This window comes from Schistocerca piceifrons, chromosome 7 (genome assembly GCF_021461385.2).
Source record: "Schistocerca piceifrons isolate TAMUIC-IGC-003096 chromosome 7, iqSchPice1.1, whole genome shotgun sequence".
Classification (NCBI taxonomy): domain Eukaryota; kingdom Metazoa; phylum Arthropoda; class Insecta; order Orthoptera; family Acrididae; genus Schistocerca; species Schistocerca piceifrons.
In genome coordinates this window covers 258,651,702-258,678,432 of record NC_060144.1, presented here as the reverse complement: position 1 = coordinate 258,678,432, position 26,731 = coordinate 258,651,702, and the positions used below count along the sequence as shown (strand labels likewise).

Genomic DNA, 26,731 nt, shown 5'->3' with positions numbered 1-26,731 from the left:
ATTGCCACATTTATCAGTGAAGCAGCAAGAGCAGCTAGCACATTCTGATGCACTGCTCTTTCAAAATATTGACATTAATCATAAAAGACAGTATCTGAAATGTGACCAAACCACACGTGGAGTTTGTGTTTTCTTACTAGCTACAGGGTGCCGTTGTCGTGAGCGACAGATGCTGTTCCACGTCATACTGACTGGGACAACCATCACCACTGAGTCGTGTCAACTCTAAGGAGATGCTGACTCCACAAAGTTTATAACAATCCATCGTATATGTTCAATATGTCCCCCATTGGCTGCATGGACAACATCTAGCCAATAGCTGAATTCATCCCAGACTTAGCGTAAGGTGTCTTCTGTCACTGAAGCTACAGCATCTGATATTCTGGTTTTTAATTCATCAATGTCACGAGATAAGGGAGGAATGCAAACACATTGTTTAACATATCCCCACAGGAAGAAATCACATGGTGTTAAGTTAGGGGACATAGGAGGCCAAGAGTGTAAAGCCTGGTCTCGTAGTCCTGTACCCCTATCCAATGTTGAGGCAAGTCAGCATTGAGGAAATTGCATACGTTGTTGTGCCAGTGTGGTGGTGCTCCATCTTGCTGATAGAGGAAATTGTCAGAGTCAAGTTGTGGGAATAACCAGTTTCGCAGCATTGCAAGATATGATTGTCCTGTTATGGTTTCTTCCTCAAAAAAGTAGGGTCCATAAACCTTGCTTTGCGAAAAAGCAAAAAAACATTAATTTTTGGTGAATCACGTTCATGTTCAATTGTTTCATGAGGGTTTTTGAGCCCCCATATACGCATGTGAAAAGCGATCACTGATTGAGTACAAATAAATTCAGTAACACAATATGCCTTCTGTTGCGCAGATGCCATATTGCGCGAGACTGGGTGCATGCTACAGGTCAGCGCTCATAGTGACATCTAGTGGATTTTTGCTGAAACTCTAGACCATGACGATCACATCTAGTACTGTTTCAGTTACCTAGTGACATTTGTCTCAATATTATTACAAGTTAAAATCGGGTTATTCTTTTTGGGGCACCCTATATAATAAAATATTATACAGGTCACTTTTCCAAACATGAGTGGTTCCTAATGTAACATGAACAACTTAAACTATGAGTATTGTTTTACTGGTCAGTTGCTGAAGAGAATGTTTCACATTTAAATTAACTGCATACATAAACATATACATTTTTGAGCTATTCAGTTACATGCATACGTAATTATAAACATTTTTAAGATATACTGTTATATAAATTAGACATCGTTCATAGATAGGCATCACTCTTGTAATATATTCACATACAGTCATCGGATAAAGATTACAGAGATTAATACCTGTAAACAATATTTACATTATGTTATCATATGTGCAGATAAGACATAACAAGGAACCAACAGTTACATCTGTTAAGTGAGGCAAATATGTCAAGTGAAAGTGAAATGGTAACACACATATTAAAGTACAACACACAAATTATTTTAGCTTAGTATTCATAAATTCATCTCCAGAACAGAAGCAGTGTATCTTTATCATTGATTTTATTTTGAATCTGAATCTTTTCTGCTGAGACTTTACATTTTTTGGTATCTGCTTGTGCAGAAGAACTTCCTTGTGCCTTGCACCACTGTGCCCTTTATGTAGCCATTGATCAACTATTAATATGCAATTGGATTGCTGAGCATTGTGGTGGTAAACATCTTTATTCTTTGTAAACATATGGAAATTTTCATGGATGAAACACACTGTTTCATGGATACAGATACAAGGTACTGGCAAGATATTGAGCTCCTTAAAGAAATGTCTAGTGGTGAAGGATAGGGGCACTTGTTGTATTGCCTTAATTATTCGTTTCTGCATAATAAATATCTTCTTGTGTGAGGAGCTCCAAAAAGGAAAGCAGTGTGTAATTATTGAGTGCAACAATGCGAAGTAGGCATATTTTAGTGTTTCCATGTCACAGACATTACTTAGAATACTAAAAGTATAACAGAGACTGCTCATCCTGTTCAATAATTTATCTTCATGTGTATCCAACTGTAGTGTGTCATCTGTCCTCACTACAAAGCATTTTGGGTTATTTCTCTATCCTGATATCATCTATCAGAGATGATATCTTTTGTGTTCAGTGATATATTTATTTAGGATAAGTTTGGTTTTGTTTACCCATTTTACCAGATTACAGTTTTTGGTGTTGAGTTGATGAGGACATTGATTATAAACCAGTATGTTGGCGTCATCAGCAAATATTACTGTGGGACATTCCTGAATGCTTTGGAGCAGATCATTGATAAATATGAGAAATAAACGGGGACCAAGTGTGGAACCTTGGGGAATGCCTCATCTTACTACTTGCTCCACTGGTTGAGCACTTTCAACATTTATGAGGTGATCACTAATTTCTGTACTCTGTCTGAAAGATGGACCTAAAGCAGTCAATTCCATAATGTAGTAGTTTCTCCAACAGTAATTCATGGCTGACTAAATCAAAAGCTTTTGTCAGATCAAGGAACACATGTGTTGTGTATGTGTGTGTGTGTGTGTGTGTGTGTGTGTGTGTGTGTGTGTGTGTGTCTTTTTCATTTAGTGCACTGTAGATTTCATTTAAAATGAATATTGTGCTCCATTTATTGGTCTCCCTTTCTGAAAGTCAACCTTGTGGAGACTCAGCATGCAATTACTATCCAAGAAATTAATAACACAGTCATGTACTAATTTCTCAAGGACTTTTGATATGCTTGAAAAGATGGAGACAGGTGTGTAGTTGTTTACATCACTACTTTCACCTTTTTTAAACAGAGGAACAACTTCTGCTGTTTTAAAAATTCTAAAAAATTGACCTGACAATAAGGATTATTTTATTCTATTTGACAGTGGGTCACAAACAGGATGTTAGATTTGTTTTAAATGGGAATAAAATACACCAGGAACGTTTCTGTGGTTTCTGCTTTATAATATTACATATTTCACTTGGTGTGACTGGACCAAGAAAAAATGATTGTAGGAGTATCACTGACATTGAGTGACAAATAAATGCAGGAATCTTGATTAAAGAAGAGAGTTTGTTGCCAATGTTAATGAAGTGAGTATTGAATATTTCACATAACTGTTTATTGTCAGTGATAACACCATCTTCATTTTTAATGCATGTTAATGAGTGTCATGCCTTTTTTGCCAACTGTTTTGTTAATCAGTTTCCACATATCTTTTGATTTATTACAAGTTAATGATGAACTGCCAATTATACATTTTCTTTGCTTCATGAATTGCCTTGTTTAGAACAATTTTATACTGTTTGAAATAGTTATGGAATAATTTGCTGTCTGCAGTTTTACTGTAGGCATATAGCAATCTCTTATTTCAGAAAGAGGTTTATATTCCTGATTTAGCCATTTATTATTAGACATTCTGCATGTCTATTGTTGAGCTACAACTTTGATGTGGAATGCCACTTCATAGCAGTGTTGCAAAACACTCATAAATTCTTGAATCTTACTGTCAATATTGCTATCACAATAGACATCCTTCCAGTCAACTTTATGGAGGAGATGTGTGAGATATGCTACATTGCTTTTGTTGCCAGTTGGTCTTTCATATGTGTGTTGGAAAGCTTCTGTCTGCTTATTTTTATCTTGTGTGGTCATACTCAGTAGAAAGAAATAGTGATCTGATTTACCATTAGTGATATTGTCTTCTAGTATGTGAGCACATCGCCTGTTAGCAGTAAATTAGTTGTTGTTGTAGGTTTGTTGTTTATATTTATTATGTTATAGCATTGCAAACATTTTGACTATTTTTTGGGAAGCAGTGGGTTGTATTAAGAATCAATATTAAAATCTCCACAGAAAATAATATTGTGGTATTTTGAACTTTAGTGTTGTAGTAGCATGTTGAGTTTGGAGGTGAAAATTGTTATGTTACCATCAGGTGGTCTGTAGAAGCATGTAACTAAAATCTTAAGAGATTTAATATCTACAGTGACATGTTCAAAATACTTTTCACAATTCATACACTTGGTTTTAAGTAATGGAATACATTCTACATTATCTCTAGAAAGTATTAGACAGCCACCTCACTTTTTGTTAGTTCTACAAAATTGATTAACCACCTGAAAGCCTGTAAAGTAAAAATAGGCAGCTTTACCATCTTTAACCCAATGCTCAGAAATACAAAGCAAATCTATAATTCCTGTGAGGCTTTCTAAAATATTTGTAGTTCTAAACTTCTGTTCCTTAAGCTTTGCATATTCTGAAATAAAATACAAAATTTTGATCTTTTGTATGAATGCACTGGTTTTGGTTGATGATTTTTCTGCTTGCAATTACTTGCCATGTTGTTTTCATATGCTTGGCTGGCCAGTGGAGTTTCCATCCTGAAAAGTTTTTGTCATCAGAGTATTTTTGGTAGCCTAACATTGTCTTAGTTGTAATAGGATATAAGATGGATCTTTTTAGTTTCTTAAAGTACTTACTGCGACACAAGCTGCTTTCCAAGACCATTCCAATGGAGTGTATAGTGTGGAATCTGGGACACATCCACACTGATGTCTACAGTTCTGACATTTTTAAAATGTTTACATGCACTTGGCTAATGTTCATTAGCATAATTAATTCCTTGTTTATGCAGGACTAGCATGGTAGGTCATTATGGAGAGGAATGTTCACAAACAGAACGTTTGTATGAGTCAGATGACCCAGCCACTTCTTTAATTCCTAGTACGCTATGAGTGTTTCATTTTTATGTATATATCATTAGAGGCACCAACCAGGGCTACGAATTGTTTGATGACAACTTAGCAGTTTCTTCTGAGTGTATATGCGTACTTATTTCTGAGAGGGAGGCCCCAGCCTTAATAAAACTCATGGATCTCACAGTTGATGCTTCATTAATATGTGAGGCCATTCCATGTCCATAGCTATCAGCAAAACTCATGTGCCCATAAACAATGAGAACTCTTCGCTGTGGCATACGGTATCTGTTTAACTTCATTTAGATGTGTCTTCAAGCAATATGATTTTTCAGAGACTCATTGACACTTGTGAGCATTTTGTACTGCAGCATTTCTTGGTGATGTCCCTTCATTAGATTTTGGAGAAGTACTTTTATCACTGGCAAAATAAGCACCTAATTTTGGTTTCTTGAAGGAATATTAGGCCTGTTGCTTGATATATTTCTATGTGTATCACATTTCCATTCCATCACAAAGTTTCTGTCCACTCTCAGTGATGAATCTACCTTTCCACATCGAAAGAGCAACTTTGCTTCACACTTGATACGGGTCATGCTGCTTTTTGTTGTTTTCTTGCACTTTCCACAAATACTGCTGATAAAGCTTTTATTTTCGTGACTCCAGGTGTCCATTAGAATCTGTGATATACTGTCCACTTACTTCCTTTGTTCACTTGTTTTGTTACACAAAGCATACAGTTTTACACCACTATCATTTCGTTGCTTAAATAATATTCTTTTTTGTTTTAAATAGATGATGTCATCAATTAAAACATGCAATCTATGTTTGTTAATTATTGATATAAGTCATCACATTTGGCACATACCTGGTTTTCTGTTTGGGGTTAGTGCTTACACCACTACTGTGGTACCCTGTCTTGCATTTGAACCACGTAATACCCTTCATCACACTTTTTTTTTTTTTACATGAACAAAAGTTTTCTCATGTTTCTTGCATGTATTCATAGTAAGAAGGACAAGCTCTGCTTCCCACGTTATTGATGGGTCTTACAGTTTTCTCCTTGCATTTTTCAGTCACTTTTGACACACAGCATGTAAGACACCCATTATCTCAGTAAATGATACAATTTTTTGCAAACATAACACTTTTTATCAGTACTATTCATAATATTTAGTGAACTCCTGAACTTGCGATTGGCAAACAGCACCACCTTGGCTTGACATGTTACACCAAGATTACATGGCCTTCATAGGACTCAGTTTTCCATTTCACCCCACAGTTAGCAACAGTATCTGGCCCTGCGTGACTGATACAAGTAATCTGATTTTGCTCCATCAAAATAAACTTGCTCTGAATAAGAAAAAATGATGAACTTGCTACTTTACTATAAACATATGAGTAGATGGAAAATAAATGGTTCCCTGATTATAGGATCATCTCCCCCCCCCCCCCCCCTCCGCTCCCCCACCCCCTATCCATTTCATATTGCTGAAACTGAATAGATATAAGACCAATTTTATGTTTGTTTTCTTACAGACGCTTTTCGGCTTCAGGAGGAGGATGAGTGAAATTGAAAATGTCACAGAGCTCCCCAAGCCTTTGGTTGAGAGAAAATCAATTTCAGAAGATGACAAAGTTGCAAGTGAGTAAAATGCAAAATGTTTCAAAAAGTGATAGATTTTTTTATTACATTGTTATTAACACTTTTTCTGTGAGGTAAAAGATGCATGACAATACCACCTTCTTAAACTTTTTTTCACCACAGCTGAACGTTGAATGCTGCTTTCTCTTCTCTCCTTAGATCCTTGTAACTTCTGTTATTGTCATATATTTCATGCAAATTGCCTCATTGTTGTGCATTTAAGCTGGTCATCAAGTACATGATCTGGTCATGTTTATTACATGATTACAAACAACATTAGACCCTACTAGAGTGTCTTTCTGGATGTTAATATATAAAAGTCTTAGAATCAATAGTCCAGCTAATAATCAGAATCATGCAGTAACATTTTCCTCCATTTAGAATTGTTGCACAATGTTACATTAATCTCAGTGGACAAGGAAAGTTACTTGGTACTGCCCAAGATAAAATAAATCTGAAGCACCAAAATGAAAACGTTTTAACATTCATTTCACTATGTGACAAAGCAAGCTGGGATATTTTTTCTTCCCCTCTTGTTTTCCTGTCTGCCTCCTAAAAATTCATTTTTTCACTTTAAACTAGTTACCATTAACATACTTGAGTATAATCTGCATTTTGATAAAAGAGAAAGGTTGGCCCTCAGTTTTAAAGAATATAACACCAGATCTAATTTTGTGCTTGGTGTTAGGTATGTAATTGATTTTTGTTATAACGTCAAGTTTAACACATATATTTCAGAACGACACAACACATATAAGTCACAGAGTAAGTTGACAAGCAAGACATGTGTACACGTTAGCATTCGAATGAGCACTGAGTCCCAGTCTAGCAGCCGCTGCTCGGCTGGCCGCTTAGGTGGCGCAGCTGCTGCATGGCTGGCAGACAGCGCCGCACATAGAGGACGTGCGTAATAGCACGGCGGCGCTTTGAATGATCGTCGAGTCACAACACTTTTCCCCCCTTTGAAATTGGTGCACTGGTCTTGATAGAGGTGTCGTGGAGATGGCTAACGTCCATAGGCATTGTTTGACTCGCCGTAAAGTCTCGAGGAGCAGGCTTCCTGTACGGACGGAAGTGTCCCCGATGATAACGGGTCGAGATGACAGGAGATGTAGGGGTCAAATCTGCTGGGGCCCCATGCACCAATCTGCCCGTTGCGGCAAGTCCAGTTGATATGACAGGAGATATGGGCGATGTGTCGGCGTCTGTTGGAGGAGGAGGCGAGTAGATTTGCTCTGACAGAGGATGGTCATCCGGTTCCTGCATGGGCACTTCTCCTGGTGGCGTCCGTTCTTGTGCTGGCATCGCGATGATGGTGAGAGGGCTGCATTGTGAGTATTGAGAGATGCCAAGATCCTGAGCATCAGGTAGAGCCAAAGGTGGTGTAGCGGCATTCAGAACAGGCGTTGCCGGCACACGAGGCCGAAGCTGGTCCGAATGACGCACTGCAACACCTGTGTCCGTCTGGATTTCATACAGGCGTCAGCCACGGTGTCGTAAGATGTGGCCCGGGCTCTAATTCGGCCGCCTGCCATATCCCTGTACCCAGACAAGGTTGTCGGCAGTGAACTGGCCAAGTGGAGGCACCTGTGGCTGTGAGGTGGAAGGCCACCGAAGATGAAGTAGCGTGCGGGGCTGTCGGCCATGTAAGAGCTCAGCCAGGCTGTGGTCGCCCATGGGGGTGAAACGGTAAGACGCCAGAAACTGGAGAAGTGCATCATCAGCAGCAGAAGAAGTCAGAAGTTTCCGCATCTGAGCCTTAAATGTGCGGACCAGTCATTCAGCCTCACCGTTAGATTGTGGATGGAACGGCGGGGCCGTGACACGCATAACGCTGTGACGAGCAGAAAAATCTGCAAATTCGGAAGAGGCTAATTGCGGACCATTATCAGTAACAAGAGTAGAGGGGAGGCCTTCCAAAGAAAAAATGCGGGCGAGAGCACTGGTGGTTGCCGCGGTGGTAGGCGACGTGCAACGGACAATGAAAGGAAAGTTACAGTAGGTGTCAATTACAAGGAGCCAATTGCGACAACAACCGATACATTTGAGGTGAGATCCAGGAAAGGAACAGAGACTTATAAGGTTGTTCATCCATGACATGAAATGCCAAGAAGTGCTGTCGAAGACGTTTTTCATAATCAGACCAGTCTTCCGCCGCCTCGTCGTAAGGAGGAAAAGGAGGTATAGCCAACGGCAAGAAACACCCCGCATTTGACGCCACAATGAAATTGCGAATCGCCGCTGTTAGAAGCATTTGCTGTTGAAGGAGATTTTGCAATAGTTGCTCGACAGTAGCCATGGAAACCTGTGGGTCAACGGTGAAAAGGAAAAATCCCATCCTCGTCGCCAATTGTTATAACGTCAAGTTTAACACATATATTTCAGAACGACACAACACATATAAGTCACAGAGTAAGTTGACAAGCAAGACATGTGTACACGTTAGCATTCAAATGAGCACTGAGTCCCAGTCTAGCGGCCGCTGCTCAGCTGGCCGCTTAGGTGGTGCAGCTGCTGCATGGCTGGCAGACAGCGCTGCACGTAGAGGACGCACGTAATTGCGCGGCGGCGCTTTGAATGACTGGCGAGTCACAACAATTTTCTAATTTATTTTGACTATTCCTGGTTAGTATCTTTCACTATAGGGCAAAATCAGTAATTGTTTTGTAACTTAAATTCTATTGTTGACTTATAAACAAATATAAATTATAAACGTTTGAAAGATGAAACACTATCATTCTTAAGTGTTTATTTGGCTCTATTCGAAAACATGTTAGCAAAGCCAGCCCTTAATGAATTCCAAAGTAATTAACAGTTTTGTCAAAAGTATTGTTTGTGTAACTATAGCTGTTAACTTCACCATTTAAACAAATAATTTGGCTTAACCCTTGTAGTAGAAGAAACTGTTAAAAAGATGGAATCTTTTGATGTATTCAGTTAATTTAATGAGTTAAGTTTTAATTGTAATTTCTGTAAATTTAACTTCAAACAATGCGTAGGTTCAGTACCTATTATTGTGAGGATATATAACGGCCCAATTTTTCGTCCTGAGACAGTCAGTCCATGGCCGAGTTTCAGACGAGGGACCTGTATTGGTTAGATCAACAACAATGCATCCGTGAAATAAGTGTAACACAATTAGGCCATGTGTTAAAACAATGACAGTGTCTGCCCCATACATACCTTTCTATTCTTCAAGAATTGTGAACTTTGTGGTTAGGTTTTTACTGCTCGTAGATGTTCAATAGTAAACTATTGCAGCAGTATGTGGAGGTTTGCCTGCAAACTATTAATGAGTCTTATGGAAAGTTAAAACAATAGTGGACTGGCCACATGTTACTGTGTATTACTGGGGGGCTTGTGAACAGTGAAAGTAAAGTACTGTGAAATGCAAATGTGCACCTGTTGGCTACATCATTTAAAGTAGTCAGTGTTGTACTTCCACAATCCATTTTTCAGTCAGTGTAGCAACACTGTATGTTGACACCGAGGACAACAAACAAAGAATTAAAGAAGGCAAACCATCGCAAGTAGTACAAATTGTGTTGTCACTGCTCTGACAGTAAGTAATTGCAGCAGATTGCATGGGCTATAAACTTTATAATTATTAACAATATTTCTTTTCAGATTATTTCATCAGTTTGTATAGGAACTACTCTATGCTTCAAGTTTTATTTCAGTCACAGTGTTTAAAATATTTGTAGGTAATTCTTTCTGTTGTTGGCCTATAGTGTGAGCATGCATAATCAAACAGCATGCAGTGGAAATGCCTCCACTGCAAGCATAGAGAGATCGCCACACAACCTGAACAGACAGCACAGCAAGTGCTGTGCCATTGGCACAACAACCCAATATAATCCCATTGTGTTGGAACCTGTGCAACACTTATATTGACTTTCTTACAGTATGTTCACCCAGGAGGCTGTATATTAATGTGTTCTATAACTAGTGTTCTATACTTCGTGTTATTGTGAATCTCTCCTTGTGGAAGCAGAATAAAACTTGGTTGGTTTTTAGCTCTGACACTGTGGCTGCACAATGTTACAACATACAGTACTTGGTGATGGGTGCGGTATTGTACTCCAAGTGTTCTGTTCCTTTGATATTAATAATAATAATTTTATTGTTATTTGGCCGTTACTGCCATTGCTCTCTTCTGGATTTTGAATGTGCTCAGGGCAGTTGGAGAATTTGCTCAGAATATCACACCATATTTTAGGTGGGCTTGTATGTAAGCACAGTATGTGCTGGTTACTGTTTTCAGGCTAGCACATGATTTCAGTACACTCAATGCATAACAGCCAGTACTGGCATTTACCTTTCCTGTATGTGTATTCCATTTCAGGTTATCTTGAACCCACACGCCCAGGAATTTAAAAACAGTGTCAGTATCTATTGGCTGGTTATTTACAGTGACAAGTGGCTGAGAGGAATTTGCATTTTGTGTTGTGTGAAAGTTCATGGAAGCTGTCTTTTTGGTGTTGATGGTTAATCTGTTCCCAGTTTTTTGCACAGCCTCTGTGTTCTCCCCTTTGAGGAATACAGTTGTGTCATCAGCAAATATTATTATTTTGTGTGCATCTACATTCAGGCTCAAGTCATTAATATACAGGAGAAAAAGTAGAGGTCCCAATACTGAGCCCTGTGATACACATTGCTTTACAGTTTTATTATTGTACACAGCAGTAATGGCTTTCTGCAAAGAAAATCAGTTATACTTGTCTCCAGTTTCGGCTTTAGGTCTAGCATAATAGGTTTAGAAGCCATGATACTGAACTGCTACAAAAGACACAATTTCAAACAGGTATTGCATTATTTAAGATTATAATTAACTAACAACATTTTTGCACATGAGAATTCATTACTGCATGCATCATTTCTGCTTGAGGGACTAGAGGCTTGCGCCATATTACAGACAGACCGGACTGCTGAGGTCCAGATTAGCAAGAATGTAGCATAGTTCTCTATGTCTCCTTGCCTCTTTCATACCTACTAAGAGACACTCACTGGGTACTGTTTATAAGTTTCTTTGCATTCTTGTACACATACTGTGGGGAATTTCTTACCTGTATGGTAAAATGGAAGCTTAGGCTCACTTTCTGAAAGCTTATCCTCTACTTTAGAGAATCCAACTTTGAGTCTTGTTTCTTTAAGACCATGTAAACATTGTTTTCTCAGCTTTCAAATTTCTGGCCTTCTCTGAATTTTAACGTAACAATCTGGTTCAACTGATATCCATTTGAAATGATAATTAAATCAAGACCCTAAGCTGTTGACAGGCGTTGATATACATCAACAGGGGCAGTTGAAACTGTGTGCCCCAACTGGGACTTGAACCTAGGATAGGGTGACTGCAGAGATTTATCCCTTGTATGCTCTCTGTGAGACTTACATTCGCAACTTAATGTCCACACACTACATTCGTAGTGCCCCTGCCCACTACACTCTTTACTTGAGGCAGACAATCTTACCGAGTCCCATAAGAGTTCGGGCAATGCGTATGCATCCAGCACAGAAGAAGAAGGTCAATGGGCAGTTAGCCTTAACTATATGAAGATGGTATCTGTTCTTTCGGACCTGTCCGAAAGAACAGATACCATCTCCTTATAGGTACCAATTTGTGTTCATATGAGTCTCTTGCTGAAAAAAATCAGTAGCAATGTTTCTTCAAAACTAGTACAGTATTACATCATCTGATAGATGGCACATTCGAGGTTCATGACAATTATCAGGGAGATCACAATAATTATTAAGAATAGAATATCGGTTAATGCGCAAAATGGTTTCCGTAAAAATAAATCAACTGAAACAGCTATCTTCAATTTTTTGCAACTTGTTCTAAATTCCATAAACAGAAAGGAATTAAATTGTGGACTGTTTTTACACTTATCAAAGGCCTTTGATGTCATCGACCATAAGTTAGTGCTTAGGAAGTTATATGCCTATGGGATACGTGGAGTTGCACACAAATGGTTTGAATCATATGTCAGACAGGTATCAGAAGGTGGAGATAAACCAGGCAGATAGGACATATTCATCAAGATTCGAGAGAGTTTTGTATGGAGTACCCCAGGGATCTGTATTAGGGCCATTACTGTTTTTAATATTTATCAATGACCTACCAAGTCATCTATCTGAAGCAGAGGCAGTACTGTTTGCTGATGATACAAGTTTGTTTGTTAAAGCAAATAGTGAAGCTGACTTACAGGAAAAAGTCACATTAGCAACAGACAAAGCAGACAGATGGTTTAATGAAAACAGACTCATTGCGAATGCCAAAAAAACAACGTGAATCAACTTCAGACATATTACAAATAAAATAAAAACTAACCTTACAGTAGAACTGGGTAAGTGTAAGATTGAACAAGCATCATACACTAAATTCTTGGGAGTATGGTTTGATGAACACTTAAGATGGGAAAAGCATGTAATATCATTGAACAAAAAATTAAGTCAAACATGTTATATACTTAGAACGCTTAAAAGCTCATGTAATATTAAAACAGTGTTATGTGTTTATTTCTCATTCATGCACAGTTTATTAAGATACGGCGTACAGTTTTGGGGGAACATCAGTCTAACAAAACACTCATTTAGACTACAAAAGAAGGCAGTCAGAATAATAAAAGGTATAGGATATAGAGACTCTTGTAGGCAAGCTTTCAAAGAATTAAAAATCATGACACTACCATCTTTATACATATATGAAAACATATGTTTCTTAAAAGAACACGAGGAATTTTCTACATTAAACAGAGAATTTCACAACTACAAAACAAGGAATAGGAATGATTTCCACAGAGAAATTCATAAAACAGCTATGTATCACAAAAGTGTACTATACCAACCCAAAATCCTCTACAGTGCTCTCCCCAAAGAACTAAAAATAATACCAAAACTGTACATATTTAAAAGAGAATTAAAAAACATGTTATTGAGCAATAGTTTTTACAGTATTGAAGAGTTTGTGAATCGTTGACAATAAAAGCGCAGTTAATATTTCCCTGACATACTAAATATGTGTAATTGCTCACATTTAAATACTTGCTGTTTCTATGAAAGTGTGAAACTGTTAATGTAAGAATGTAAATAATCTTTGATGTGAGAATCACATTTTTTTTTTTTTTTTTTGTACATTGTTATCCTACTTGTGTATTTTTATGTTAATGTTCTAAAAGTTCTATTAAAATTGTAATGTCTAAGTGACATGTAAATTCAATTACAAATTTTCATGTATATGTATTTTAAATTGTAATGTTTGTTGACAAGTCCTATATCATTTCGATGATGTACTACAAGGACGCTAATAAATTGAACTGAATTGAATTAATAATAAACATCTGCATACTGTTTGATTTTTAAAATTAGATTAGAATTATGTATTGGTGATACATAATGAAGTGACAGTTGTCTATATAAATCAGGCGACAGTGTAGTTCAGCGCCCCGTCTGCGACCGTGTGTCGCTAGTGTCGCCATAGGAGAGAGAGAGAGAGAGAGAGAGAGAGAGAGAGAGAGAGAGAGAGAGAGAGAGAGAGACCGAGACTGAGACTGAGTCCGCACAGCACTGCTCTGCGCTGGACTGTCCCATGATCAGATCTAACGTAAACAAAATATTCTATTTCAGAATTAATTTTATGTAAGGGATATAGAGTCTCATTCTTACTGTTAGTAGTTACAAGTAAGTATTTTTTGTTTTACTTCGTGCTACAATTTTTTGTATCCCTTTTCAGAGTTTAGAAATCGGATCCTTAGTTTGCTGTTTTTTACATAATAATTTTAACTGACAAAGTTTGAAAACTTATTAAAATAGAATTAAGGTTATAAAGCTCTTTTATTCTTTCAGTCAACATTGTTAAAGAAGACAATTAACATTTTACACATTTTTCTTTTTCAAGGAAACGATTTTGTCTAGGCTTGGTACAATATTCCGTGAGACTGCTAACTTTAGGAATTGGTCAAATTTTTATCGCCAAGGAATGAATGGTTCTTAGTTTTAGGAAGTTACACATAAGAAAGCGGCCCTTCAGGTGGATATGGCATTGTAGGTCGATCAGCTGTAGCTGAAGCATTTGTGAGACGTCCTCTGCCCAAAGGGAAAAAGGGGAAACAAGTATATCTATCGGCTGGTGTTTGGGTGGTCTGCACGGCCAGCTAAGTGGCACGGCTCGGCCACTGCAGCAACATACAAATTCGCCGGGGCGCTGGCCACGGGCGCTAGCGCCCCAGGGGCACAGTTCAGACGAGCCTGATATAAATATTAAAAATATTGATTTCTTAATAAAATCATGTAAATTTAGGGAGTACAAATATAATAAGTGATTTATGTTTAATTACTGTAGTATTAAGGCTATCTCTCTCTCATTATGCAAGTTTTCTATTTTTGGAATTTAATTCATGCTAAGGAATAAATTTTCTTTTTACAGAGGCAATACAGGATGCTAAACTAGCAGTGTGTGAACCTGAGCTCCAGATAGTGCAGCTCTACCAGAATAACAATCCATTTGAGGTCGTTCACACATCATGTACGCGGATTGAAAGATGTGGAGGGTGTTGCAGACACAGCTTGCTCAGCTGCCAACCAACAGACAGTGAAATAGTAAATTTTCAGGTGAAAAAAAGTTAACTGAATTATAATTGTCCATAATGAGATAGTGGTGAGTAAATAAGACCAAAATTGACACAGGTGCATCAGATATTGTTATGTACACAAAGAAGTAATACATGTGATGGAAGACATTTAACATAAACTATAAATTCCTGTTAGATGTCACAAAAATGTAGAAAAGGAAAATACGTGGCCCAGAATGTAAAATTTTGAATGCATTGTGTTTTCAAGTGACTTGACCTGCTTTTTAACTGAGACAATTAATAACGCAAAAGACTTTTAATGAAAAATTCACAAATAGCTATAAGCTCCTGGAGGGTAATGAAATGGGACCTGCTTAATATTCAGCCTTTGTCAACAAGTACAAATCAAGTGACCAGAGGTTTGTGATCTCCACCCATCTCACTTAGAATAAAACTGAAAGAATTTAGTATGGGACATTGGTAGAACTTGTTCAAAATTTGCAAAAAATTAAAAAGAATGTCAAGACTTAAGATTATAACTTATCTATGCAAGTTGATATATAATAATCCACAAGTGAAATGAAAAGTACATAAAAAACAAAGGTGTGATACAACCTACAGCAAATGAAAGCTTAGACTGAATCTTACTTGCTTACAGTTTGTACCAAAAAAATCGTATCGCAACTGAAGTTGCCAAATAATTAACAACAAATTCTGAAATGCAGTATTGCTCCACTGCAACATACAGAATACTTGTTTGATTTTTTCTGAAATTTAATCACAAACAAGTGGCAAAGAAATAAAACAATTGTTGTATTCTGAGCCTGCTGCATAGCTCTTGTCCCACAAAGAGTTTGTTTTACAGCAAATATGTAATGACTGACAAATAAAAATCTATATAAATATTCTATCATTACAGGTCTACATTACAGAATTCAGAGGTGGAAAATTTTTACAGCAGCACCGTAAAGAAGTTGTTGCTGTGGAACGGCACCTTAAATGCAAGTGCAGCTGTATAATTAAAGAGAAGGTGTGAATAAAATAAAATCCAATTCATACTGTTATTTGAAGTCTGTAAAATAAGTGACTTTAAGGGACTGTTATCTGTCTTGATATAAATATACACTGAAGTGCCAAAGAAACTGGTATAGGCAAGCGCATTCGAATACAGATAAACAGGCAGAATATGGTGCTGTGGTTGGCACCACCTATATCTGACAACAAGTGTCTGGTGTAGTTGTTAGACCATTTACTGTTGTTACAATGGCAGGTTATCAAGATTTAAGGGAGTTTGAACATGCTTTTATAGTCAGCATGTGAGTGATGGGACACAGTATCTCCAAGGTAGCGCTGAAGTGGGGATTTTGAAGTGTACCATGAATATCAGGAATCTGGTAAAACATCAAATCTCAAACATCGCAGCATCCAGAAAAAAAATCCTGCAAGAACAGACCAACGATGACTGAAGGGAATCATTCAGCATGACAGAAGTGCAACTCTTCTGCAAATTGCTGCACATTTCAATGCTGGGCCATCAGAAAGTGGCAGTAAGTTAACCATTCAACAAAATATCATCAATATGGGCTTTCAGAGCTGAAGGCCCACTCATGTACCCTTGATGACTGCATGACACAAAGCTTTGCATCTTACCTGGGCCTGTCAACACTGACATAGAAGTGTTGATGACTGGAAACATGTTGTCTGCTCATAGGAGCTTCACTTCAAGTTGTGTTGAGTAGCTGGACATGTATGGGTATGGAGACAACCACATGAATGCACGTCAGCAAGGGACTGTTCAAGCTGGTGGAGGCTCTGTAACGGTGTGGGGCGTGTGCAGTTGGAGTGATATGGGACCTCTCATATGTCTAGATATGACTCTGACAGGTGACATGTATGTAAGCATATTGTCTGATCACCTGCATCCATTCATGTTCATTGTGCATTCTGATGGCCTTGAGCAATTCCAGCAGGACAATGCTCACACATCTAGAATTGCTACAGAGTGGCTCCAGGGATGCTCTTCTGAGTTTAAACATTTCCGCTGGCCTCCAAACACAGGAGACATGAACATTATTGAGCATATCTCGGATGCCTTGCAATGTGCTGTTTACAAGAGATTCCATCCCCTTGCACTCTTCTGGTTTTATGGACAGCCCTGCATGATTCATGGCATCTATTTTCTCCAGCACTACTTCAGACATTACTTGAGTCCATGCCACATTGTGTTGCAGCAGTTCTGCATGCTTACTGGGGCCTACATGATATTAGGCCCTTCAGTGTAGCTCCAGCATGGGATAAAAAGAAAAAAGGGGAGATAATTAGGTAGAGAGAGAGAAAGATAGAGAGAGAGAAAGATAGAGAGAGAGAGAGAGAGGGGGGGGGGGAGGGAGGGAAAAAAAATATATATCTAAAAACAAAGATGATGTGACTTACCGAACGAAAGCGCTGGCAGGTCGATAGACACACAAACAAACAAACACAAACATACACACAAAATTCAAGCTTTCGCAACAAACTGTTGTCTCATCAGGAAAGAGGGAAGCAGAGGGAAAGACAAAAGGATATGGGTTTTAAGGGAGAGGGTAAGGAGTCATTCCAATCCCGGGAGCAGAAAGACTTACCTTAGGGGGAAAAAAGGATGGGTATACACTCGCACACACACACACATATACAGACACAAGCAGACATTTGTGTCTGTATATGTGTGGATGGATATGTTTGTGTGCGTGAGTGTATACCCGTCCTTTTTTCCCCCTAAGGTAAGTCTTTCCGCTCCCTGGATTGGAATGACTCCTTACCCTCTCCCTTAAAACCCACATCCTTTCATCTTTCCCTCTCCTTCCCTCTTTCCTGATGAGGCAACAGTTTGTTGCGAAAGCTTGGATTTTGTGTGTATGTTTGTGTTTGTTTGTGTGTGTATCGACCTGCCAGCGCTTTCGTTCGGTAAGTCACATCATCTTTGTTTTTAGATATATTTTTCCCACGTGGAATATTTCCCTCTATTTTATGCGAAAGCGCTGGCAGGTCGATAGAAACACAAACAGACACATACATACACACAAAATTCAAGCTTTCGCAACAAACTGTTGCCTCATCAGGAAAGAGGGAAGGAGAGGGAAAGACGAAAGGAAGTGGGTTTTAAGGGAGAGGGTAAGGAGTCATTCCAATCCCGGGAGCAGAAAGACTTACCTTAGGGGGAAAAAAGGACAGGTATACACTCACACACACACACATATCCATCCACACATATACAGACACAAGTAGACATATTTAAAGACAAAGAGTTTGGGCAGAGATGTCAGTCGACGCGGAAGTGCAGAGGCAAAGATGATGTTGAATGACAGGTGAGGTATGAGTGGCGGCAACTTTAAATTAGCGGAGATTGAGGCCTGGTGGGTAACGGGAAGAGAGGATATATTGAAGAGCAAGTTCCCATCTCCGGAGTTCGGATAGGTTGGTGTTGGTGGGAAGTATCCAGATAACCTGGACGGTGTAACACTGTGCCAAGATGTGCTGGCCGTGCACCAAGGCATGTTTAGCCACAGGGTGATCCTCATTACCAACAAACACTGTCTGCCTGTGTCCATTCATGTGAATGGACAGTTTGTTGCTGGTCATTCCCACATAGAATGCATCACAGTGTAGGCAGGTCAGTTGGTAAATCACGTGGGTGCTTTCACATGTGGCTCTGCCTTTGATCGTGTACACCTTCCGAGTTACAGGACTGGAGTAGGTGGTGGTGGGAGGGTGCATGGGACAGGTTTTACACCAGGGGCGGTTACAAGGATAGGAGCCAGAGGGTAGGGAAGGTGGTTTGGGGATTTCATAGGGATGAACTAACAGGTTACGAAGGTTAGGTGGACGGCGGAAAGACACTCTCGGTGGAGTGGGGAGGATTTCATGAAGGATGGATCTCATTTCAGGGCAGGATTTGAGGAAGTCGTATCCCTGCTGGAGAGCCACATTCAGAGTCTGGTCCAGTCCCGGAAAGTATCCTGTCACAAGTGGGGCACTTTTGTGGTTCTTCTGTGGGAGGTTCTGGGTTTGAGGGGATGAGGAAGTGGCTCTGGTTATTTGCTTCTGTACCAGGTCGGGAGGGTAGTTACGGGATGCGAAAGCTGTTGTCAGGTTGTTGGTGTATTGGTTCAGGGATTCCGGACTGAAGCAGATTCGTTTGCCATGAAGACCTAGGCTGTAGGGAAGGGACCGTTTGATGTGGAATGGGTGGCAGCTGTCATAATGGAGGTACTGTTGCTTGTTGGTGGGTTTGATGTGCATGGACATGTGAAGCTGGCCATTGGACAGGTGGAGGTCAATGTCAAGGAAAGTGGCATGGGATTTGGAGTAGGACCAGGTGAATCTGATGGAACCAAAGGAGTTGAGGTTGGAGAGGAAATTCTGGAGTTCTTCTTCACTGTGAGTCCAGATCATGAAGATGTCATCAATAAATCTGTACCAAACTTTGGGTTGGCAGGCCTGGGTAACCAAGAAGGCTTCCTCTAGGCGACCCATGAATAGGTTGGCGTACGAGGGGGCCACCCTAGTACCCCTGGCTGTTCCCTTTAATTGTTGGTATGTCTGGCCTTCAAAAGTGAAGAAGTTGTGGGTCAGGATGAAGCTGGCTAAGGCGATGAGGAAAGAGGTTTTAGGTAGGGTGGCAGGTGATCGGCGTGAAAGGAAATGCTCCATCGCAGCGAGGCCCTGGACGTGCGGAATATTTGTGTATAAGGATGTGGCATCAATGGTTACAAGGATGGTTTCCGGGGGTAACAGATTGGATAAGGATTCCAGGCGTTCGAGAAAGTGGTTGGTGTCTTTGATGAAGGATGGGAGACTGCATGTAATGGGTTGAAGGTGTTGATCTACGTAGGCAGAGATACGTTCTGTGGGGGCTTGGTAACCAGCTACAATGGGGCGGCCGGGATGATTGGGTTTGTGAATTTTAGGAAGAAGGTAGAAGGTAGGGGTGCGGGGTGTCGGTGGGGTCAGGAGGTTGATGCAGTCAGGTGAAAGGTTTTGCAGGGAGCCTAAGGTTCTGAGGATTCCTTGAAGCTCCACCTGGACATCGGGAATGGGATTACCTTGGCAAACTTTGTATGTGGTGTTGTCTGAAAGTTGACGCAGTCCCTCAGCCACATACTCCCGATGATCAAGTGTCACGGTTGTAGAACCCTTGTCCGCCGGAAGAATGACGATGGATCGGTCAGCCTTCAGATCATGGATAGCCTGGGCTTCAGCAGTGGTGATGTTGGGAGTAGGATTAAGGTTTTTTAAGAAGGATTGAGATGCAAGGCTGGAAGTCAGAAATTCCTGGAAGGTTTGGAGAGGGTGATTTTGAGGAAGAGGAGGTGGGTCCCGCTGCGACGGAGGACGGAACTGTTCCAGGCAGGGTTCAATTTGGATAGTGTCCTGGGGAGTTGGATCATTAGGAGTATGATTAGGATCATTTTTCTTCATGGCAAAGTGATATTTCCAGCAGAGAGTACGAGAGTAGGACAGTAAATCTTTGACGAGGGCTGTTTGGTTGAATCTGGGAGTGGGGCTGAAGGCGAGGCCTTTGGATAGGACAGAGGTTTCGGTATGGGAGAGAGGTTTGAAGGAAAGGTTAACTACTGAATTAGGGTGTTGTGGTTCCAGATTGTGTTGATTGGAATTTTGAGGTTTTGGAGGGAGTGGAGCTGGAAGTGGGAGATTGAGTAGATGGGAGAGACGGGGTTTGTATGCAATGAGAGGAGGTTGAGGTTTGCTGGAAAGGTTGTGCAGGGTGAGTGAGTTGCCTTTCCGGAGGTGGGAAACCAGGAGATTGGATAGTTTTTTGAGGTGGAGGGTGGCATGCTGTTCTAATTTGCGGTTGGCCTGTAGGAGGATGCTCTGAACAGCCGGTGTGGATGTGGGAGAGGAAAGATTAAGGACTTTAATTAAGGATAGGAGTTGACGGGTGTGTTCACTGGCTAAGTTGATGTGTAGGTGAAGGATTAGGTGGGTGAGGGCAATGGATTGTTCAGTTTGGAACTGGTATAGGGACTGATGAAAAGAAGGGTTGCAGCCAGAGATGGGAACTTTAAGTGTGAGGCCTTTGGGGGTAATGCCAAATGTTAGACAAGCCTGAGAAAATAGAATATGGGAGTGTAATCTGGCTAGGGCGAAGGCATGTTTGCGGAGGGAATGTAAATAAAACTTAATGGGGTCATTGTGGGGATGTTGTGAGGGTGACATGGTATCAGAAGGTGGAAAGTGTAACATGAGGCTGAAATGAAAATGAAAATAAAAATATGTGGGGAGAGATAAAGGTGAACAAAACCACTACTTTCAGTACATTACACGCAGTTTTTTCGAAATTTTCCTGAATTTCTCCGTCCTTTAACGTGTTTTGGCGGCAACACAACCACCTAACCTTTGTGCACATCATTGTCTACCAACCCAAGTCCAACATAGCCCAGCTGTAACCAACACCTTTTCGCCTTTTTTACACCAGATCTCCAGTTACTTTCCAGTTCACCTGTTAGTTCATCCCTATGAAATCCCCAAACCACCTTCCCTACCCCCTGGCTCCTATCCTTGTAACCGCGCCCCGGTGTAAAACCTGTCCCATGCACCCTCCCACCACCACCTACTCCAGTCCTGTAACCCGGAAGGTGTCCACGATCAAAGGCAGAGCCACGTGTGAAAGCACCCACGTGATTTACCAACTGACCTGCCTACACTGTGATGCATTCTATGTGGGAATGACCAGCAACAAACTGTCAATTCGCATGAATGGACACAGGCATACAGTGTTTGTTGGTAATGAGGATCACCCTGTGGCTAAACATGCCTTGGTGCACGGCCAGCACATCTTGGCACAGTGTTACACCGTCCGGGTTATCTGGATACTTCCCACCAACACCATCCTATTCGAACTCCGGAGATGGGAACTTGCTCTTCAGTATATCCTCTCTTCCCATTACCCACCAGGCCTCAATCTCCGCTAATTTCAAGTTGCCGCCACTCATACCTCACCTGTCTTTCAACAACATCTTTGCCTCTGCACTTCCGCGTCGACTGACATCTCTGCCCAAACTCTTTGTCTTTAAATATGTCTGCTTGTGTCTGTATATGTGTGGATGGACATGTGTGTGTGTGCGCAAGTGTATACCCGTCCTTTTTTCCCCCCTAAGGTAAGTCTTTCCGCTCCCGGGATTGGAATGACTCCTTACCCTCTCCCTTAAAACCCACATCCTTTCGTCTTTCCCTCTTCTTCCCTCTTTCCTGATGAGGCAACAGTTTGTTGCGAAAGCTTGAATTTTGTGTGTATGTTTGTGTTCGTTTGTGTGTCTGTCGACTTGCCAGCACTTTCATTTGGTAAGTCACATCATCTTTGTTTTTAGATATATTTTTCCTACGTGGATTGTTTCCCTCTATTTTTATATATATATATATATATATATATATATATATATATATATATATATATATATATATATATATATATATATATATAAAAAAAAGAAAGATGAGGTGACTTACCGAACAAAAGCGCTGGCAGGTCGATAGACACACAAACAAACACAAACATACACACAAAATTCAAGCTTTCGCAACAAACTGTTGCCTCATCAGGAAAGATGGAAGGAGAGGGGAAGACGAAAGGAAGTGGGTTTTAAGGGAGAGGGTAAGGAGTCATTCCAATCCCGGGAGCGGAAAGACTTACCTTAGGGGGAAAAAAGGACAGGTATACACTCGCACACACGCACATATCCATCCACACATGCAGACACAAGCATGTGTCTGCTTGTGTCTGCATGTGTGGATGGATATGTGCGTGTGTGCGAGTGTATACCTGTCCTTTTTTCCCCCTAAGGTAAGTCTTTCCGCTCCCGGGATTGGAATGACTCCTTACCCTCTCCCTTAAAACCCACTTCCTTTCGTCTTCCCCTCTCCTTCCATCTTTCCTGATGAGGCAACAGTTTGTTGCGAAAGCTTGAATTTTGTGTGTATGTTTGTGTTTGTTTGTGTGTCTATCGACCTGCCAGCGCTTTTGTTCGGTAAGTCACCTCATCTTTCTTTTTTATATATAATTTTTCCCACGTGGAATGTTTCCTTCCATTATATATATATATATATATATATATATATATATATATATATATATATATATATATATATAGAGAGAGAGAGAGAGAGAGAGATGGAGAGAGTATGGTACAATAGAAAGGGCAAGATATGTTGTGATGGGTAGTGTTTTCCTTCTGTTGGCAGGACAACAGTCATGAATCTGCTCAAGTTTTGCTTTAAGTTACATAAATAGAAACAAAGTTATTCAAAGGTACTCTCCTAATTTCATTATAATATTTTAACTTTTGCAGAAAGAAAATATTTGGAAACCATTTTCAACTGTAGCATTAATTGTAACAATTGTGTATAAAATAACAAATTCCACATTTAATGTTCATTATAGTTATTTTGTGAAGAGCAAGTTGTGGTCTTTCCTGGCAGAACACAACTACTGCCATACAGGAGGATTAAGAATCATTATCTGGTAGGACAGTGGTAATTTATGTGAATTCTATTCATGGGTGTTTTTTCCACTTGTTATGTCAGTTAATAATTCAGTATAGTGTTAATGTCTTTAGTGGAAAATAAAAATTACCTAGGCATGTCGGCATGTCTGCATGTGTGTTGGCACACTTTTAAACCATGTGAAACTGTCTGTACGTGTTCCTTGTGACATGGTATGGTTGAGAGAGTTGAGACTTAACTGCTCACTCTTCACTTTCAAACAGACTATATTACCTTGGCATGTTTGTAATGGCCTGTCTTTTGTTAACTAAAGTTGATGTAACAGATATTCATTGTATTTTCTATGATTCTAGGACTGCAACAAATTACAGAAATATGTACCCAATGAATGTGCCTGTGTATGCCAAAATACAGATGAGGAAAACAAATGTAAAAGTCAGCAGAATATCAAAGCATGGGATTCACATGAATGCTCATGCAAATGTAGAAATACTAGAGAATGTTCCACAGGATTATTCTTTGACCCTGACTTCTGCAGGTAATGCACCACTTCTTTATACAACAACTACACTAAGGTCAGCTTTTATTGGAAGTGTGACTGCAGGGTGGACAGAGAAACTTCAGCTTCGGTGAATTTGTTTCACAGTCCCTACCTTCCTTTTCAGAAAATTTAATATGCCTTTAATTTCATCTCTGGATTAAGATTTAAATGGAATAAAATATTCTCTTTTATTCTGATTGTCTCTGATCACATGTTTGATGTAGACAACAAATAACAAACACACAATTACAAACAAAGGAAATAAAATGTACATGATAGAAAAGGGAAGTGCAATGTGTTCTAAGTATATACTCTGGAATTTCAACATTTTGAATCCCAAAGCTGTTAAAAAAAATTCTTCAACATCCTTGTGTGCAGTGAGACAGTTACATCTTTTGATCAAAACTACCATTCACACAAGTAATACATGCACATTACAAGTAACTCATTGTCATCTTTACCAGGGCATATAATGTCTCATTCAAGTTTGAGGATGGATAGCAGTGAAACAGATTGCTAGTCACCTCGTAGAAATTGAGTCTCATAGGTATTCTGTGGCTGACGGGAGATTTTAAAGTATTCAAAAGTAGATCAAACTATTGGATAAAGTACTTCCTCATACTTAGAAAGACACATAAACACTGTCATCTGTGGGCTTAATCGAGTTGGGCCACAGAACACAACTGCTTAGGCTACTTGGGAATGTACTTTAAATGTGTCCATCTGCCATTCAATGCCTCCTATGTGGTGAGTAATAGTCTGTTCTTTTTAATGGGGTAGGACGTCAAAAATTAAAAAAAAATTGATTTTCCAAAACTATGCCTGAATAGTTTGATGTATAAAACATACATATTTGAGAGATTATAAGGCATGTTATTTGGTCTTCAGTGTACCAAGATGCAGTGCCACAGCCCTTTGCACAGCATTCCTCTGTCATGTGTAAGAGTATTTCACTCTGTAGAATTTGAATGTTTATGTGTGTGCCAGAGATTGTAATGTGTGAAACAAAGGACTGTTGATATTGATACTTTCTCTGCTGCTATTAATTTGCATTGTTTTGATCACTGTTTTTGTTTCTTCTCTGTTTTGAAAGGCCTGCAGTGTGGTGTTGTGAATTTCGAAATGATTTTCATTTGTCTGTATTGTTTTGTGTTCTTTTGTGGCATATTATTACACAAGATGCCTAGAATTTGTTGCTTCAACCATAAACAATGTCACCAGGGCATCAGATACACAGTAAAGGGTGCTACAACAAATGTTACACCAGTGGCTCAAGACTGCAACCTCTCAGAGCCAGTAAACAAACCACCGCTGAGTGCTTCAAGAAGGAAATGTCTTTTTTGGTGGTAATGAAAATGGAGACTGTGAATCTGAAGGTTCATGAAATATTATTGTTGATGTCAACACACTGTCACAATTAATATTGGACAAAGTTTTTTGCAAGCATTGCTTTGGTGTGCAGTGTGTTTCTGTGGTGGAAGATGAGAGTGCCAGGAAAGGCTATGAACTTATATGTGATATGCAGCAAATGCAATGTTGGTGTGTCTTGCATGATGTCTAAAAACAAAGGTTATGATGTGAATTTGAGGGTGGCATATAGCATGCGCTGTATTGGTAGGGGACAGGAGGCAGTAAAAATGCTTTGTCCAATGAAGAATCTTCCACACGTCTCCAGCAAAATTTGAGAGATATTATGGCTTACTGAGTGTAACTATAGCTTTTAACTTCACCATTTAAACAAATAATTCAGCCTAACTATTGCAGTAGAAGAAAATGATAAAAAGAACCAATTTTTTGATGTATTTAGTTAATTTAATGAGTTAAGTTTTAATTGTAATTTCTGTAAATTAAACTTCAAACATTGTGTACTTTCAGTGCCTATCATTGTGAGAACATGTAGGCCTGATTTTTGGTCCCATGACAGTCAGTCCATGGCTGAGATTCAAACTAGAACCTGTGTTGGTTTGAACAACAACAATGCATCAAATTAACTGTGAAATAAGTGTAACACAGTTAGGTCGTGTGTTAAAACAATGACGGTGTCTGTTCAATTCATACCGCAATATTCTGCAAGACTTGTGAACTGTGTTGTTAGGTTTTTACTGCTCGTAGATGTACAACAGTAAACTATTGAAGCAGTTTGTGGATGTTCGCTTGCAACCTATTTATGAGACTTAACAAAAGTTAAACAGTAGTGCACTGGCCATGTAACTATATTATTAGGGGTTGTGAACAATGAAAGTAAACATCTGTGAAACACAAATGTGCACCTGTCAGGTACATCATTTAAAGTAGTCTGTGTTTGACTTCCACCCCCCAATTTTTCAGCCAGTATAGCAACACAGTACATTGACACTGAGCACAACAAACAAAGAAATAAAGTGGGTGGACTGTCACAAAATGATGAGCAAATTTTGTCATAGTTGTGTGAAAGGGATTCCAGATCACGAATGTAACATGAACTACAAAGCCTCAATTGGTGGTATGGAAGAGCAGGGAGTTTTCAGCAAAACAACAAACATACAAAAAGATACAAAACAGAATTCATTAAATATATAAAAAATTTCTACATAACTGCATATAGTTAATACAAAGTTTAGAGGGAAAACAGATATTGTACATATAACAGCAGATTTCTTTGAGTGTTAATACAAAATTTCATGTTTTAATTTGGAGAAAAATTGCAAGCACATTTCTTTGTTAACAAGATGGATAATTCTATCTAAATGCTATTTCCCTTTTTGCATCATAAAACTCTTCTAATGTATAAACAGA

At 39.4% G+C, this 26,731-nt stretch overlaps 1 protein-coding gene across 1 annotated transcript in view; it reads left to right on the top strand.

The window, feature by feature from the left end:
• The window catches only part of LOC124805611, a 99,231-nt gene that overhangs the window by 52,881 nt on the left and 19,619 nt on the right, over window positions 1–26,731 (top strand). Inside the window, exons 2-5 of the mRNA XM_047266177.1 lie at window positions 6,241–6,346; window positions 14,772–14,956; window positions 15,836–15,946; window positions 23,769–23,953. Of these exons, the coding sequence (XP_047122133.1) occupies window positions 6,241–6,346; window positions 14,772–14,956; window positions 15,836–15,946; window positions 23,769–23,953 (587 nt within the window). The remainder of the gene's footprint in view (window positions 1–6,240; window positions 6,347–14,771; window positions 14,957–15,835; window positions 15,947–23,768; window positions 23,954–26,731) is intronic.